Below are 19,213 nucleotides of genomic sequence, written 5' to 3'. Positions count from 1 at the left end.
TTTGCTATTGCTTATGCGAGCCAGATTCTAAACAAAACCAAACAGAAAGCACCCCCAGCCCCCCAGCACATTACCATGGCTGTTTGTACCACAGCCAGGGCACAACAGGGTATTTTTAGAGCAGAAGTACACTGCACTGAATGGGCCTGCACATGGGCTACGTGCCTGGAGGACAGCACGATGGCATTTGCGCTGCAGCCTAACGGCTTCCCTTCCCGCCTCCAGTGAGAAAAGGGTTTTGGCCTACAAAATTAAAAGGTTATACTCAGTAATTATCTTTTATCTGCAATTTGAGGATGCGTGTTTCTACTAACAAGTTTTCTGGCCTCATCGGAACTTGTCAGTGTGACAGTGTCAGTAAATGCACTTACAGGTTGAGACTGCAGGATAGCTATCTTTCTTTTTTATACCTTTAAAATACCGTATTTGAGAACAGTGTCTTTTATTCAGTAATCAAACTTAACTAAAACAAGCCATCTGACATGAGCAACTATTCATTCCAAACATAATATGAAATAATTTTCTGCCTTATATAAGAAAAAAATTTGCAAAGGCATCTAGGTACTGAAATAAAACAATACTATGCACAATTCAATTACTGCTTTGACTGCTGAAGCTCTGATTTTAATTCTGCAGTGAGCCAAATAAAGTACCCTGGACCAAACAGTATTGATTCCAGCCAATGTTTAAAAGCATCTTCTGCTTTGAAATAAACCGAACCACAACTCAGGCTTCTCTTTAATCTTCCAGTGAAAATGACAGCGTTTTTACGTATAAAAGCTCGCATCTGCATTTTCTGCAGATTCCTCCCGGGGAAGCACTCTGAGGTTGCCGAAGCAGCGATGCTCACTGCAGCGATCCCACAGCGGGACCGGGTGCTCGCCCGGCTACGCATCCTCCCTCGGCCGCCCTCCCCACGGACACCCGCCCGGGCAAGAGCAAGCGCCAGGGTAAGGGGGTGCTTACAGAGAAAAACATCTAAAGAACGAGATACTACTCAGCTAAACGAACCATTTGTTTTCATGACAAGCCCTTTACACACCCAGTACTACAGGTGTACTGCAGGTTTACACTAAGCACGGCTCACTTCAGTATCAATTACAAGTATCTCTATGAAATGCAGTTCTAAATATCTATGACAAAACCCAAGATTTAAGCAACAAAAATAGAATATTTTATGGCTTTCTTGACTACACTCTGTGCTTTTCTCCACGTGCACTTTACCAAGCCATTCTCTATTTGCAGGGAACACGGACATGATTGCAAGTCCCAGCTGGTGTCCAGACCCTGGGAACCCCTCGGTGTACATGTAACCGTACCAGCAACAGCAAACGACAATGGAGACAAGGTTTTCATAAATTACACATCAAAATATACAGCCACATATACAACCCTTTAGCACTATAGCTCAATGTTGGTGAAGAGTTTCTGTTTTCAGAGGGAATCCTCCATGCTTCCGAGACTGGAGCCACCAGCCAGCAGGAACACATGGACAGGCATGCAAAATACCCAGGCTGAAGTCAACAATCAAAAATCTCCTAAAAATGAGCACAGTACCGGAAGTAGACTGACATTTTCCCATAAAATTCACGGATCTGTTCAGTTCGAGCCCTCTTGGTGGGAAGAACAGAAGATGTATTTTCTGAAACAGGCTTCTCCTCCTACACTGGTAAGGCACCGAGAGATGTACCAGCAGCAGGCAGCTTTAGTTCTCGTGTTTTAACTGAAGTCTTTGATTAGTGACTCTGTAAGGGCCAGTCTCTCATTATATACCCAAACACATTTCTAAAGGAAAAGAAAAATGATCGGACGGCTTGTATGTATGGATTAATTGGGGAATTTTGGACTGGACTCTGTTACCCAGCAAGAATTTACCTGACATAACTTTAAATAGAGATAATCACACCAACCCCAAGTTTCTGGGCTTCACATACGGTCAATGAGAGAAAGAGATACTCAAAAGTCTCATGCAGAAGCTCAGGCACCCCTCTGTGGTAGATACCTTGCAAAGTTGGATGAAAAGCCTCCTGCCTACCTGCACAATGAGGAAAAGCCCCCCCTTCCCAAAGAATGTAGGTGAGTTAATGTTTATGGTTTATCATGATTATAAATTAATGAATAATGACGCTAAATCTGTTTTGGCTATAAAATAGCGCTAGAGACTCCAATGAGCAAAATCGGAGTCTGAAAGTTTCATTCTTTTCCCATTATTCCAAAGTCAATGACAACCATGTATCCTAAAATCTAGTTACCTGAAATACATCTCTACAGTCTGATAACACTGATTTAGTGTTCAACTTGAAAAAAGTAACAGATTATCATTCTTTTTCCATAGTAGAATTCCTTTCTCTAAAAAAAGGAATTTCAGTTGCATGTTGATGATAATTTACAATCTTATGCAAAATACTAAGTATTTGTTTTAAGTTTAACATGAACCTTTAGTTGCATTCAACCTGCTGAGACTGCTTCTAGCCTAGCAAAAATGACTATGCGTTTTTTTTGGTTCGCATATTCTTAATAAATTTCTTTAAAAATAAAAAAAGAAAGAAGCACGTCTCCTGGGTCATGACTTTGCACAGTATGTAAGTCACTTCAGAAAACCTCAAAACTGTCAGTTTGTAAAATCAATGAAAAAAATGACGTTTGGAATGGGAAGCGTAATTCAGCCACGCCGGCAGCGGCAGGAACACGCTGCAGCAGCATCAATGAGCTGCAATGTGGCACGTTTATCATTAGATAATCACTCCCCCAGAGGATTAGCAGCACACAGATGAACCTCGTGCCACACAACACACTTGGGGTGTCATTAGCTCATGATAACCCCACTCCCTGCCATCTCCTATTGCTTAATTAGAGGTTACAAAGGTTATAATAGGACTAAAAGAACTTGGGTGAACAGAACTTGCAATGAGTGATACCTTAATCAATTCAAAACCGGGGGCTGCACATGTGCAGTCAACAAAGGCATAGAGGGGAGACCATAAGCATGCATTGTGTTTTAAATTAATCAGCTAAAACTTCAGGAGAATGAAGAAATCTAGACCCACACTACGCCTGATTTTCCCTTGACAAATTTCAACTTTTTCAAGTAGCATTTTGCCTAATTCAAATGCCATGTATAAATACTAAAAAAAAAGAGACAGATTTTAAGATACCAGCTCACCTGAAAAAAAATTATCAAGTACAGCCCAAGCAGGAGAAACACAATCTCCAGGGTGTCTCAGCAGAAGCACGCTAAGCTACATACACGTTTGAGAAACTTCATCGTGACTGCAAAATTACAAATCGTGCTTCTCAGCATGAGTGCTTTATTTTTGCTTAAAAATTGCCAGCCATGCTGAAGCAGTGTGCTTAGCGCAGAGCACTGTGGCTGAGAGGTTTAACGGCATGTCTTCTGCTATGTTTTGTAAACAAAGGCCACATTTGCAGATGGAGCAGCCACAGATCTGCTGCACTCAGAACTGTTTTCCAATTCACTGTGAAACATCAATTATCTTTATCAAATAACAGTATCTCATCTCAGTCCATTATCAAGATGGAGTCTTATTTTAGCTGGACTGCAGCCCTATCTGTATATCAAGGCTGGCCGCAGTGCCAGAGTGAGTGAAAGGCTGTGAAATAATCAATAATCATCATCAAATTGTGGTCGACAGGTTGTGAGGATGGAAGTTTTTGATGAAACCTCAACCTTTTTTTGTGCAGCTGATAAAGCTTAACCTTTGCAATACCTGATAACTATGACTCAGTTAAAGGCAGCTCTGCATACACGTACAAGCTTTGACTGCTCAAAACGCCGCTGCAATTGTTCGGTTGAAGCGGATAGCACCTTCACGCCATCAAACATCCCCCTGGTACTGAGCAAGTCAGCAGACCCAGAACCGCTTCAAACCTATTTCGGGGATTTTTATACACACAACATTGTCCTCCAAGCAGGGACAGCCACGCTCGGTCCTAAAGCTGTACCACTAAAAGGTCAGCCTAAAAAGGACAACCTGTGCATAACAACGAACAGGAACAAAAGAAAAATTGCCAGCAAGTATTTGTCTATTTAAATGTAGGCAGCTTTCTGTTATCCAGAATAAAAGCGGGATGAGATCACACAGATAAAGGAAAAAAAAGTACAAAACCATACATGCATTAGGCTAATCGCAGAGCAGCCTTTCTGTTAAAGTTGTTATTCTTATTCAGCCCTTTTCTTATGATAATTTCTTTTCAAAATAGAATTAAGGCACAGAATGAGGTTGTAAACATTTTATACTGGGTTTTCAGTTCTGAGCATAGCATGAGTAATCTGCAACCTGAATATAACCTCCCTGTGAAGAATGGAGAGTTGATTCAGCCATACATTTTCCCTTTTAGCTATCCATCAGTTTCTCTAGAAACAGAAACTCGAGGAAGTTTGTCAAAAGTCACATGAGCAAGCAGAATGGGAATTTCAAGCAGAATGTATATTTCTAACTTTCTGGGCTGTAACAGTGTTTAGGTACAGCATCAAAACAGAAACTCTACCAGACAAACCACATGTAAGCACAATGGTACCGCTGTGTTTATATTAACTCCCTTAAAAACACATACACAACCAAACCAAACCAGCCCAACCCCACCACCTTGACCAGTCTTTTCAGCACTCAGGACAACTGTGGAAGTTCACTGCTGGTCAGACTGAGCAAGTAATGCAAAAGCTGTCTGGTATTTTGCTTAGACAGCTGGAAAGCCTTCGTAAAACTTCAACAAATTCTGTGGGATCTGGCAATACCTTTCAGCATTATCACTGAAAAATTGGTCATAAACCTCCAGGCCACCGCACACGCCCGATGGGACAAGCAAGCCCTCACACTGCCTTACTCACGAGTGAGCCCCAGCTGTTCCCCAGGGAAACCCAAGCGGAACAGCAGGCCGTGCAGAGACCCGGCTGTGCGCAGGACGCTCCTGCTGGAGGTGAGCTGCACCCTGGGGTGGGGCAGGAGAAGGCCCTCCATGAGCTCACACCCCGGTGGAGTCTCCGCGGGTCACAGCTACGCCAACAGCCTGTCTTCTGCTCATGGAGGTTCTTGAGCTCTCCTCTGGTGCGAAGTTTTTGCCTGCCTCAGTTGCAAGAGAGGCAGCTACCCCGTCTGCCTACGCAGAAATGTAGCTCAGCTCAAAAACAGTCATTTGGCATCAGTAGAAAAAAAAATAAAATTACCTCTTGGGCCTTAACTCCTCAGGCTTATCAGGCGATGGAAACTGATGTAAAACCAACAATCAGTTCAGAATATATCTGCATTTCAATTGAGCATGGTATTGTCAAAACACCAAATCTGTGGTCCCTTTCCTACACCGAATCCCTGTTACATCGTTTAGCCCATTTCAAGATTTCAGTCTCAACCTCTAAGAGACACATGAAGAGACTGGAGGACTAAAATGATAATTAATGTCTATTTCCTGGCAAAACCAGAACTGATATGCAAGGTTAAAGACTTATTTATACCCACTGCCAGGTATTTTCAGAACCTTGCTTAAAACTGCCGAATTTTCTCTTCAGACAAAAGAATAAATTGCAACAGAATCATTTGCTTTTCCAAATAAAAAACTTCACAAGATGTGGACTGATATCATAGCCAAATGTAGGAGCTTTGCATGAAGCAGCCAAAGAGCTCACAGCTCATTAGCACGGACTCCCACCAATCAACGATGTTCCAGGGAAAGGAAGAGAGCTCATGGTATTATTAGTTATACCTTAAAGAGCAAAGAGAAAGACCTGAATAATTATAGGCTTACCTACCTCACGCAAATCGCCCCCAAGAAAGGTATGTTTCACAGGAAATTGATACTAATGAAATGTTTATATAAACATAATATAAACATTGTCAACATTGTAGTTTTATAGAAAAGAGGTTGTATCAAGCAAGCTTACTGAAATGTACGGTTTTGACGATAAAAGTCAAAACCCTCACGTGGCAAGACTTCTGAAAGGTGTTTGGTGCAGTTTTATACCTTCCTGTGAGAAATGAAAATGACACATAATGAACAGGTTGGCTGTTGCATGGATTAAATATTGGTTAATCGATGTGGTTTGGAATGCAGCTGTAAACAGAAAAACTGCTGAATTGGTGCATTTCTCCCGGGGTCCCAAAAGGGCCTGTCCTAACCTAAGAGTTGCTGCTGATAGAGCTTGAGGAGAACACCCAGAGGGCTTGGGGTTGCGGAGCAAAAACCCGGAGAGCGCAATCCTTGAGAGCATGCTGGGCTGGCTGGGCTTGCCAGCATCCCTCCAGCCCAGAGGAGCCTCATCTCTTCGGTTTATCAAGTATGACGGTGGGACTTTGACCATGTCTAGAGCACTCACATGCAGAAAATAAATTAACGATTTCTTACACAAATTAACAGTTAAATGTAATACAGGACCTACTGGTCAGAAGTTGAAGCTAAAGCAAAGTCAAACTAGAAACAAAATATAGCTTTAATAATGAAAACCATTAACTACTGAAACAAATTACGATGATTCTGGCAGATCTTCCATTACTGAAAAATTTAAGATCAAGATGAGATGATCTTCTGAAGATACCCATTGCCCAGCGACGCTGGATTTAAGCGCCCTGCCCCATGCAGGAGGTCAGACCTGATGATCGCAGAGATCCCTTCTCACTTCTCTCCCTCCCTCCGCCCGGGAGCCGCCAGTCATCAGCTCCCTCCATTTACAATTTTGCCTTCCTGAGAGAGACATCACCTGTGATGAATACACACTGAACTGCTAAATGCCGCTCTGGAGACTGCCGATGTCACTCTGATGGATGTGGCACCAGGCGCTATTAAAAAAACAAAAAATCTGCTCTTACAGGGAACTTGGGTCCTCCCCAGGTGTGGAGGGGGCTCAGCATCTCCCGGAGGGCTGCTCCGCACACCGCCGGACTGGGAAATCCTCCTACAGAGCCTTTACCTCCCATCGGCTGTCTCAGCACACCGTGTTTTTGCAGGGTTTAAAAATATTCTGGTCACAAAACCACTGCTTCTCCAGCAACGGAAAATGCTAAAAGGACTCAACAGCAAATATTATATGAAAATATACTAAAGTTTAGCTAGTATTTTAAATAATTCTAATTTAAACTTCAGAACAGAGTTCCTAGAGTAGTTTAAAACTAGCAAATTGCTTATTGTGGAACAGTTCTATTTATGGAAAAAACAAAGAAATCCGCCCATAGCAGCAATTCATAGTAATAATCTAAAGCACGGTGGAAAATAATACTAGTGTAAAAGACAAAACTATTGCAAAGGAGTCCTCCCCATAATCTCCTCCAAGATGTGGCTATTTAATAGTAAATTATAATGCAAAGAATTTGAAAAAAGCTGGTAACTTATTAACTAAAACAAAGCAGCTAAACTGTTTGAGATTTCTATTTGTCATAATTATTTTGGAACTTATTATCAAAGCATTTAAAATTTTAAGAGTGACCTTGACATTTTATATCGTCTCACTTTTCATAACAGTGTTTGGTGTTTTTTTTTTTTTCTTTCCTTAAAAATCTCATGAATTCTTTTGATTATTCAAACATTTCAAAAGCCATGCTGACAGAGCCTCACACAACCTTTCTCTGAGATTTGCAGCAACGAAGCACAACCAAACAAGCCCCCTTTCCTGCAAGTCCTCTGCAGGACACAGCCCGAGCGCAGGGTACGGGTCCCCCTTGAAACAGGGTACAAAGACAACCCTAAAACGGCTCCAACGCCTCGCCCCCGTATAATGAAATGTCTCCAGAAAGGCGGCAGTTGCTCTACGGGTAGATCGGTTGGCTTCCAGAGCCGTGTAGCAATAAGATAGTATGTTTTATTATGAGTGTCATGGAGACGGTGTGAAAAATCAAGAGCCATAGGCAGTAAGCGGCAATGGGTCAATACTGTTCACCGAGACATTGTGTAGATAATCAACAACAAGGCCCTGGGTTCTCGCTGTGCTGCAAACAGCTGAAGGGCAAATCAATACCGCCATGGGAAGGACACTGCCCGGCTCCGCTCCCCACAACACACCGCTGCTACTGCAGGAAAGCACCCGAAAAAGCAAATGAATTCCAACTTCGCCTGTGTCTAACGCTGGGCATTGGGAATACCAACACTTCGAAGATATTTAATAAATAATTTAATAGAAAAGAGAAAGAGAGAGAGAACCTAGTCTCTATATTAAATTATGGAAAGAAATAGATAAAAAAGATATGTATTTGGAATACTTGTGATATAATACAAAGGGGCTGCAATTTTCATTCTGATTTAATGTTTTAAAAATAAACTAAAATCCAAAACCCCTGAAATGAATAAGATATTTCCCTGAAACTAAGATTAAATGTAGAACATTTTGAAGTTTTAAAATACTATAATTAATAATCTATCTTTTAAAATATTAGGTAGAATTCACATGTTAATACACATATCTGCACAACAGCAATAATGCAAACCAAAAGCAAAATACTGAAATGCAGGTAACTGGCTTTGAGGCAACATTTTACTGGTAGTATTAATAATTGACACCTTATTTAATAAGTGATACTAATATAGTAAATTTTACTGGCAAAAACCTATCATATATAAATGTTGATTTATTATTTGTTAAAAAAGGAGACTCTTGACATCCATCATTCTATCAATCATTAGATGTAATTTCTCAGTCAGTACATACAACCACCTTTCTTGAAAACAAAATAAACATGTGTTGGAAGGAAAAAACCCATACAAGATGTTTTTGTTTCTTATTATTTCCGTTAAAATGCCTCCCTTTCTTCTTCAAGCAGATCATAAAATTCCTATCATTAGCACCCTATTTCACCTATAGCGTAAAGATAAAGTAAGCACATTCAGAGCGCATATTTAGGCCAGCAGTTTGCTCTACTGCTGATAATTACTACAAATTTTTCTACCAACTATAAACTGTGTTAAATCAGTGACATAATTTCAGTAACACACAACCCCACACTGCTCAGATCCTGCCATCAACTGAACTTAAAAGGGATTTTTATTTTTTTTAGCATGGCTGCGTGATATGAAGAACTAACATTTTAAGCTTTATTTTCACCACCATAACTATGTTAGTATGCACAGTGCTAAGTTACCAGATTATAGTTTCATGAATTATTCAACGCAAACGTCACAAAATCAAAAGCAACTGCAAGCAAAGAAATCTCGTTCTTTTATGGGGATTTCTGATATTTTCTTCAGGCATCTCCAGAGCGATGCGGCTTCGGTACACCGGGGCGGCACCCTGTCGGTGCCAGTGATGCCCCGACACCCGCCCGCTTCACCCACCTGCACAGCATCCCTGCGCAGCATCCCCCCGCACAGCATCCCCCCCGAGGGGCTTGGGAGCAAAGATCTCGGAGCGAGGAACTCATCTCATTCTGCACTGAGCCAGCGGACAGGCCTTACAGCAACCGCCGGCTTGCCTTGGGGCTGCGGAGCCCACGTGCCCTCCCGCCCGCAGCCCCCCGCAGTCCACTCGCACAGCTGCTCCCCGCCTGCCCACACCGGCACAGAGGGATCCCCAGCAGCTCTAGGAGACACGGCTCAGACACCCCATTGCAAACAAGGCTCCCACAAGCTATCACAGCTCACCCGAGCTTGCTTTCTTGATCTCAGAAATGAAAAATGTTGCCCCTAAAAGCAGGTTTCCAGTTTGAAGCACCAGAGCGGAGATGCTGCACAGACCAAGTAGGAAGAAAAAGATGTTCAGTTCAAGGAAAAAGGAAGCAGAGAGCCCTTCTCTGGCTCCAGGAGGGATTGCCTACTTTGGCATGCGACCCAAAGGAGTGGGAGCACGTTGGTACGGGCACAGGTTCCCTCCTGAACAGTCTCACCACCATCAATCAGAGGGCTGTCGCAGCATGGTCCTCTACTGCTCGTCAAGCGCATAAAACTACACCGCCCGGTTTTCGGGAAAGGTAAGCACGGGGAACTTGGGCCGAGCTCGGAGAATCCTCCTGTTCATGTTTCTCACGAAGCCGAGTGAAGAACAACATTTTTTAGTGATAACAGATCTAACTCTCGTTTACGCATGCATGATGTACCGAATTTGTCGCTGCATAAATGCTACCAGCCGGTCCCCCAGCGCTGCTCTCCAAAGGCGTTTGTGAGGCTCAGAGGCGATGGCAGAGGCAGCAGATCCAGACAGACACCGGGACCGAGCTGGGGGACCGTGTGCTGACTCAGAGCGGGAACCGTGCAGCCCCCCTGCCTGGGAGACGGGTGACATTCCGACGGTACCCCCGGCCATAGCACACCGACCCCTGGCTTCAGCGGGGCCAGGGCAGCACCCGCACGCCCTCGGCTGAGGAGAAGGACACTGGCTGTCTACAACGCCTTTTGGCGTAAGCCAGGGTTTGAGTTTAAGCTGCAATGCTTTAACTGATGGAGATCTTTATTCCCTCATGCTCTTCATAGCCACTGCTCGCCCAGTACCGCTGGGACCACAGAAGGCAACAGTGGTTTAGACTGGCTTCAGTGTGAAAGAAAAGACAAACTCAAAGATCTATTTCCCCACGCGAGTTCCTGAGCCACAGGGGTTTGATGACCTGAGACCTACACCCTCCACTAAGGGACAGCCTTTGCAGTCACGGGGTGACAAACCACCAAAAGATGCATCAGGAGTGAGTAACAAATCTAAAGGGAGGAGGTTCTGCATTACAGGAACACACAGGGGCACAACAGGGACATGTCAAAAACGTGAGCCTTGACATAAAGTTTCATCTGGCAAAACAGTATTCAGATAAAAAGCCTTTCAAAGTTCTGCTTTTGTGTGGTTTCATAAAAGGTGAAAAGGGAAAGAAGATTTGAGGAAGCTCAGCAGTAAGACTGGAATAAACATCGAAGTCAGTCTGTCTGCAGCCCAGAACATAAATGAATATTTTGCCTAAGGAGGATTAAGAAAAATGGAGAGTACATTACAGGGAAGGAGTTTTTACAGTACTCTGTTGTTTTCATCTTTCAAAACAAAGGCTGAAAGTGAGCATTAAGGCTGCATGTAAATAAGGCTAAAGAGTAAAAACCAAGGAGAGGAGCTGCTTATTTAAGCTAAAGGTCAGTGCTGGTACAAAGACTTAGATAACCATAACTATATTGGTGTGGGAATTAAAAAAAAAAAAAAAAAAAAGATTTCTAACCCTTGATATTTTAACCCACCAATATTCTGGAACAACTCTCTACTGGGTGTCGAGAAACCCCAGGTTTTTTCAGATGGAGCTGTTAGAAGACGTGATGCCTGCTGCAGCAGAACAAGCCATCATGTCCTAAGGATGTCCCACCTGCAATACCCACAGCTTATTGTTTTCCCCTTCTGCTTATCTCAGCGTTACCTCAATTAACATATACCCTTAATGATGAGTATAAATGGGAGGTGGGGAGGAAGGGGAAAGCAGTTCCCCCTCTTCTTATCCAATAAGTAATTCTGATGCCTGATTAAAAACAGCTTACATGTGAGTTGTGATGGGGTAACTAATAAAACTTTCATATGTATTTCAAACTTCTACTTTCAAAACACTAACATATTTACTAAACGCAAAATTATGTTTTTAGCTTCAGAAGATTCAAAGAATCATCTTTTTTTTGAGTAGTGAATGACTGTGCAATTTTTTGATAGTGTGTTTCTGGTAACATTATTCAAGAATCATTATAAACGGAAACAGAATGAGCTTAAGCTAGACGATGGCCTGTGTTAGACAAACATTTTTCTTGGTAGAAATGAAGCAGCAATTAGTGCAGAAAGTGAAAAGGTCCTGACAGGAGAGCAGGGGGGAGGAGGCTGGCCAAGGGCTCCAGCACACTGTCCCAGCGCTGGCAACTGCTCACCCAGTTCTCGCTCCGCGTTACAGCTGGGCCCTGATCCTCACGGGTACTCCCCAGATACGTGTCCTAATTCATGCTTGATTTAAACATACCAAGGCAATTAAAATATTTTGATAAACATTTTGAAAGGCTTTAACTTTTGTAAAAAAGTAAATTAAAAATTTGAGCTTTTTTTCCAATTTCAAAACTTTTTCACCTACACAATCCTGAAGTTATTTCATGTCTTCTGAGCAGCCTGAAATCTGCAACTGTGAGAAATAACTTAAAAGATCAGATTTGGAATAAGAAACCTGTATCCAATAGATGGCGTTGCCCCCTAATAATCATGTATCTGGCACTCACTAAAATTTTTCTGTCTCATGAATAATAATAAAATCTGCAAAGGACCCTGCCGTATTTATCCTCAAAGTCCCTTCAGTCATCCCCATCTCTGCTTTCCATGACCTAGGTGGCAGCTTATTAAGAAAGTAAGAAACCAAGTGTTGTGAATATTCACCCACACATCAAATTAACCAAGTGAATAATTCAGACAATTTACTGGTAGAAATCTGGAGTTAGTTCCAGGAGCCTCAGAGAACAGACTGCCAGCTGACACGGAGGAGAGCGCGCTTTGGAGAAAAGGCTAGCAAACATCAGCGATGCATGATCCCCTTCAAATAGCTGGTGGCTATTACACAGAATCCATTTTAAAAGAACAGGAGGGAAAAGTCAAGAAGAGAAAAATAAGGTATTTTAGCATGCCTGCCAAAGCAAGGGCAAATCAAGCCAGAGGGAAGATTTAGCCCTAGACGTACATGCAGCTGTAAGCACACGTTGCTGTCCTGCCTACCAGTACCCCTGGGCTTCTGCAGAACTGCTGCAGATCACCAGGTTGTGTATGATGTGTTACAGACCCACCCGGAACTCACACGGCGAAGTCAGACGTGCCAGAAATTACTCCGTACACTAACAAATTCCTCTGCTCACCTTGGAGCCAGCTCAGTAGCTGAAGTAGGAATTAGACAAAGTTAAAAGTGCAAGGATGACAGCACTGGTTAAATGCTGCTGCTAAACGGAAGGACGGGTTTTGTCACCACTCTCCTTGTGCTCTGAAAACAGAGACGTAAGGAAGCGTACAGTTGTGCTCTTTACCTCTCCCTTTCCAAAAGCATCAGGAATTAGCTATTAGTTTGAGATGCCAAGACTTCACAGACTTATCTGGACTTTGCACTCTCCATTTTCAGTGTGATGATGCACGCTGAAAGGAATTGTGATCAGTGTCTCCTAAAGGCCAGCAGGAGATGTTCAGCTGCTTCATCATGCTGGCTGCTGAATAAGTGGGAAAAAAAGTCACGCAGCATGTGCAGGCTCCTCACACAGATCATCAAGGAAACGTATTTGGAAAGCGATACACACAGCTCTGTGCAGCACGGTGGTCATCTTGGCTAGGACCGCAGGACAGCAAAAATGCTCAGTGACATCGGATAGATCAGTATACAGCAGTTCTTGTGGACCCATTTTATAGTTAAATTAATAAATCATGATCCAAATGACTTAAGCTGAAACAAGATAGAGCAGTCCACTATTACTATTTGCCTACATTTTATAGCTATTTATAAAATAAATCTGGCCATCTTAGCTTCCATAGGAGAGCTGTCTAAAAAAATACGGGAACATACAGTGTTGTCAGCTACTCGATTTGGAAAATAAACCCCAGAATTTCAGAACAGAAAATGAACCAGCCACGTATACCTAAGCATGTGGTTCTGCCAGCAAAGTACTGAGTGACACGGCAGATCTAGCAGGAAGAAATCTAGGCTACCTTCTCTATAATGCACATTTTGTAAGGACTAAAGATAACACCTTTTAGAAACAAGAAAACACTTACATTTACACACAAAAAAAAGAATAAGGCACATTCAAAATACAGATATTTTATCCAAGCTTTACATAAAGACTATTGAAATTCAATGAGAAATAACAGCTGATCACATAGTACAAGGAATAATAAAGAACATTACGAATGAACTTTTCTGAAAAGATAAGGCAAATACTTTGTCATTTAAACATTTTTAATTCCAAGCACTCATTTCAACATTATCCTTCAGTACATCCTCTTCTAGATCACTGGTTAACTGGTAAGAAAATATGTATCTTATTTAACATCAGAAAAGTGTAAATACCTCAAACATAAGCATCATGGCATTTTGTAGAGAGGAATTTTAGGGGAAAAAAACCCTCAGTGGATTTTCTCTGTGACTCTATAATAGATAAGTATACTGCTATCAACCCTAACTGTTAAAAATCAGATTTTTCATTTGTTTCAGAGCAGGGGTATCCCCTAACTTCAGACTTTCATTATTAACCCATCTGTGGCACCCATTCAGTTCCAGTGAATGAAGACAGTAGGGCTCTATATACTTTGAGTCCTTCATTAAACTATTGATCCCCTCAGCATTATCCATAATGTTCCAGCAGCTCAGCATGTCAACTGATGCAGAGCTCGCTGCTCTTTCCTTTCAATAACTTCCACACTTTATGGGGAGGAAGGCACAATGATTTATTTACCTGACATTTCCCAGTCCGGATGTCGTAGAGGGCCACTGAACCATGGCGAGCTCCCACTGCTATTCTGTGACTCCGCTCGTAATAGCTGACCATGTAGAACCTGAATTGAACATTACAACAAGTAACAGGTGAGATCTGACCTGCCTGCATGATGTTAAAATTAATCTGCAATGCCATTGGGTAATTAACATTAGTGCTAGGACAGAGATTTGATTTAAAAATCCATCAGCTGCCAGTTTTCATAATTGGCATTCAGCAAATAAAGCCAACTGATGTTTGATACATGATCGCAGAATCGTATCAGATTTATTTATTTTTATTACAGTGTTGAACACTTCCATTGAATTTGGGACTAATCTATGCGATAATCACTAGGTCCCTGAATGTCCACGTGCATATCTTGTTTACAGTGGAACACCACAACAATGCTGGGTATCAAATGGTTAAACAAGACAATCTTAACACCCTGAATGATTTCAAAGCACTTTTCCTTGAAAATCAAATGAGAAAGAATGAGAGAAAGCATAGGGAAAAATATGCAAACTCATAAATTGTTGTTTGGCATTTGGGGAGGAGGGGGGAAAAAAAAGGAAAATCAAACACACTAATCTAATAACATCCTTCAGGTGAAAAGGAACTGAGAAGCATGCAGTAGTCCTTAACATCTAGGCATCAACTTGAATTCAAACAATTGCAAAATTCAAGGAATTTCTACACCTTGAAAGACAAAAGAGTCAAAATCCTTATTTCAAATTCAAATATTTGGGAATATCATTGTGCCTTTCTTCTAAAAGGGAGAGCAGACCTGTGAAAACTGCTGACTGCATTTGCAATTAAATTTTAATTTTACGGTTAGATTTTACCATAACAACGTCTGCCAGAGATTTCTAGACTTAGTCTATAAAAATATGTTGCTGACTATATTTATGGCTTCAAACAACAAATCTTACAATGATCTACCTCCTTGTTCTTCAGGATTCCCAGAGTGCCATAGCAACTGCTCTCATACAGGTATGATACACTTGTTTCTGCAGTGCAGGATAGCACTCAGGAAGAAAAACAGCACGAAACACAGTGTTACAGGAAAAAAAAAGAAAAAAAAAAAAAGAAAATTGCTAGCTGTTGTGCAGGAGAAAGGGCAAGACTAAGCAGCAAGCAGCTCAGATGCACTTTTGCATTCCTGTCCATCCATCCCCGAGGACGTCTGCCATGCCCATCATCCCTCCCCGGCTCGCCGCTTTCAGTTTTGTTCTCGGACTCTCAGGGTACCTTCCAGGAAATATTTTCCCTTCCCATCCACAACCTTCCAGGAAATGTTTTCCTTTCCCCACCCACAACCGCACGCGAGCCCCCCGTTCCCTTCCGGTGGAAGGAGTGCCACCCCACACGTGGGGCGGGACACATCCTGGTAGCGAAGCGGGGCAGACATGGGGAGGCCCTTCCGAGGCACTGCCCCCCGGCTGCGCCGTGCCGCGGCCCCCCAGCACCCACGCCCGGTGCCTTGGACCAGGCTCACCCGCTGCACCCGCACAGGAGAAGGTGCTGCAGCAGAGGGACGCAGATGACTTCAAGCAAGACCAAAGGGACGGCACTGACCGTGAAAGACCTGACAGCTCTGCTGGTAATTCCCACTCAAGAGGACAAGACAAAGACAAAACCTACCATTATTTCCTTATCTAACTCTCACTCTACCTGGCACAGCCAACCGATATCGCAAAGTCGTTCATGAAGTCCTACAAGCCATCAGACGTGCTACCCCATACTGCCACGTGCTGCGGTCGGCACAGAACCCTCCCTTCCAAAGTGTACAAGCAGGATGAGGGGCAACTTTTTAACACTTGCTTTTCTTGGGATATGGAAATATTTCCAGGCCACAGACCATCTCTGTTACTTTCTTTTGCAGCCAGCACCTGTTTCATCAAGCTGCTTTTCATATTCCTTTGGTCAGTGGTAGCCACACAACTTATTTATTATTGAATAATAATAATAATAATTTCTCATTTATTATTAAAAAGTCAAAAAGGAGTGCTTAGAAAAAAAATCAGAAGTTGTTGGTAAATAGCTCGGGAGCAGGAGAGGCAGGAGTCAGTCATGAGAAAAAAGAAGAGAAAAGGGATAATGCTGTGGGCAAGCAGGTGCCTGCAGGGTCTAAAGCCCACCACACGTGGTGAATAAGGATGGGACTGTAATAAGAGAGCATTCACATTTTTCACCATTTCACGTCAAACTGCAAACACCTGCACAATTAAAGTGGTGCCCAAGTGAACAGGGAAGGGGCTATTTTTAAGGCTATTTTATTTAACCAGCAAACTCAGGATCTATATATAAACTTGTAAAAAAACCACACACTGCTTAATCATTACAAGTGAAATGGACTACAACAGAAAGTTTCTATATAAAATGTTTTATATCCCCATTAATTCTATTACACTACTGAATGGGCACAGTCCACTTGTCTCCTCCAATAGATTCAGAACGAGAACATCACATACTATTATATGTAAGCAAACAGCACTTCTCTCCTTACTGCATTTAAATGCCCATTTAGACAGAGTGCTGAGTCAGTATTTTTCTTCAAAAAGAAGAATCCATCAGACTACATAACAACAGAGGGTTTGGGGAAAAGCAGCTTCAAGGAAATAGATGTTTTTGAGTTTAATTTTCTAAAAAAAATTACGCCTTAAACTGACATTCAGTTTTCAGCTCTTTAGTCTCATTCTTTATCTTTTAGTTAGCTTAGCATTGTTACAACCACACATAGATTTAAATATTTTAATCCTTTGCACCCCTTTCTAAATGTCTGTATGGTAGAGTTCAATAGAGAATGATGTGCCAGCATATATTTAGACTATGCTACAAATTCATTTTTGCAAGCTGGTGCATCTATATCCATAGTTGGCATCTTGACGGAGACCCTGCTCTGAGTGCTGCCCCATTACTGCTCTGCAGAGAAACTTCCATTGGCCAGCAGACCACTTCTTCCAGCTTTTGGAGGAACTCTGCTGGAACCGACAGAATTATGCTGCTATTGCTGGTACCAGCTAATCCTCCACATTAAAGGACGAGCTGTGACCTGCACATAGCCTTCCCCAGATGAAAACTGCGTACATAGATAAAGATGGTCCAGTCCCCCCCTGTGATCTCCTCACCCTCACCAGTCTCTTCCACTTTCGGGTCCTCTGCAACACAAGCCAACAGCCAGATGATGCGGGGGTAACACGCTGCAAAGGCTGCAAGCTGAGCTAAAGACGGCATCGTGCAGTAGGCTAAGCACCTGGATGCCACGCTGCAGGGTAGGAACTCAGCGTAAGCAGGCTGGGATAACGACTGATTAGGAAAATGATCTGTCATCTTCCACCAAATACTAGCAACCACACTTGCCAGTTGGAAACAGGGCTGCTTGGGCTGGCTGGGGTTTAGGCTGATACTGGAAAGGCCAGCAGCAGCAACACTGTGGTTCAGTGAAGGCCCACCAACTGTTTTAAAACCTGACTATAGCCATATAAAACACTTGTTATTTTAAATTTGGTCTACCTTCCCGTGTGAGACTATCCCGTTACACTTTAACTCAGCAGCCGGTACTAAGTACATGACCTGACCAAGGAGAGTCCATCAGGGACCACTCAGCTGTAATCCAACTGCTGAATCTGGAAAATGCTCAAGTTAAACAGAATTTTGCAGCCTTCAATATTATCCTTCACAATTTTAAAGAAATTCAGAAATATTTCATATTCATTGCATTGTACTTTAATACTTATTTTATTCTGATAAGAAATGGGTTTGCATAGAGCATGCCAAAAGGTATTACGATCCTCTAAAGAATAACACTTATGGGAAAAACAAATAGACACCATAATCATATGCTGTAAGATATGATACCCAAAAATACCCACAGCAATGGATTTACCTCATCACCACCCATCAGGATTGAGTCATGCTCACAGCAATTAATGGCATGACTGCTACATTTGTACAATAGAAAAAAAAGCCGAAAAGCCGAGAGGAATGATAATCAGGTACTTGAACCCAGCACACTGCTGCTCCCAGCCCTGGGTTTAATGTTCTGCTGCAACAGGAATGTTGCTTCCAAGAGACCGCAGAGGCACCAATAAATGTTTGCCATTACAGCCATGAGTAAGGTACTTCTATAACGTCCTCTGAGGAAGAAGAGCTTGCACTGAGACACCTGAATGACTTTGCCACAACAGGGGTGCGCATAATGCGCTACAGCAGAAAGAGCACTGCGATATTAAAAGAATTAACCCTAGGATTATGTCAAAGTGCTTCCACTTGGAATCTCTCCAGAGATTAAACCATTTGCTAAAATCTGATGAAAAATTCCATTGGGCTGAGTGATCCCATCGGTGGGGTGCTGTATCATTTTTACAATGGCTATAACTACGGAGAATTGGAAATATTACTAGTAATTTAACAAAATTTTAAGATAACTTATCACTATAAAAATACAAGAGGAATAGGGAGATTTTTGCACTAATTCCCCTTACCCTTGCATTTATATTTTAAGGTAAGCCTTTTAAAGTATCAGGAAGAAGGAAGATTACCTCTATCAGCATCCTATCTGTCAACAGGATAATTGTTCTTTTCTTGAAACTATTCAATATTTTAATAGCTTATTAAATTAAAATGTAATGGTCGACAGATGATTATTATGATTTATTGGTTGTACCAGTTTAAGAGTATAACTGGGATATTTATCATAGTCTAAAGATACTGTAAATGTTCCCATTTTATAAATCACATTTTACTATGCAAAAGTGCCATTTTAAGAGTGAAGTAGAACTAGCCCAAGACAAAGACGACTGACGGTGCTGAACTCCCGCTGAAGGGCAGTGGGAGCCAGTGG

General features: G+C 42.2%; 1 protein-coding gene across 2 annotated transcripts in view; it reads right to left on the bottom strand.

The window, feature by feature from the left end:
- The window catches only part of WDR7 (WD repeat domain 7), a 132,393-nt gene that overhangs the window by 15,141 nt on the left and 98,039 nt on the right, over positions 1 to 19,213 (bottom strand). For both annotated transcript variants that reach the window (XM_009588221.1, XM_009588222.1), the window contains one exon: positions 14,350 to 14,449. In XM_009588221.1, coding sequence (XP_009586516.1) covers positions 14,350 to 14,449 — 100 coding nt within the window. The remainder of the gene's footprint in view (positions 1 to 14,349; positions 14,450 to 19,213) is intronic.

Source organism: Fulmarus glacialis, unplaced genomic scaffold (genome assembly GCF_000690835.1).
Source record: "Fulmarus glacialis isolate BGI_N327 unplaced genomic scaffold, ASM69083v1 scaffold5952, whole genome shotgun sequence".
Taxonomy (NCBI): domain Eukaryota; kingdom Metazoa; phylum Chordata; class Aves; order Procellariiformes; family Procellariidae; genus Fulmarus; species Fulmarus glacialis.
Note: the sequence above shows the minus strand (reverse complement) of the source record. Positions and strands in the feature narration are given on the sequence as shown.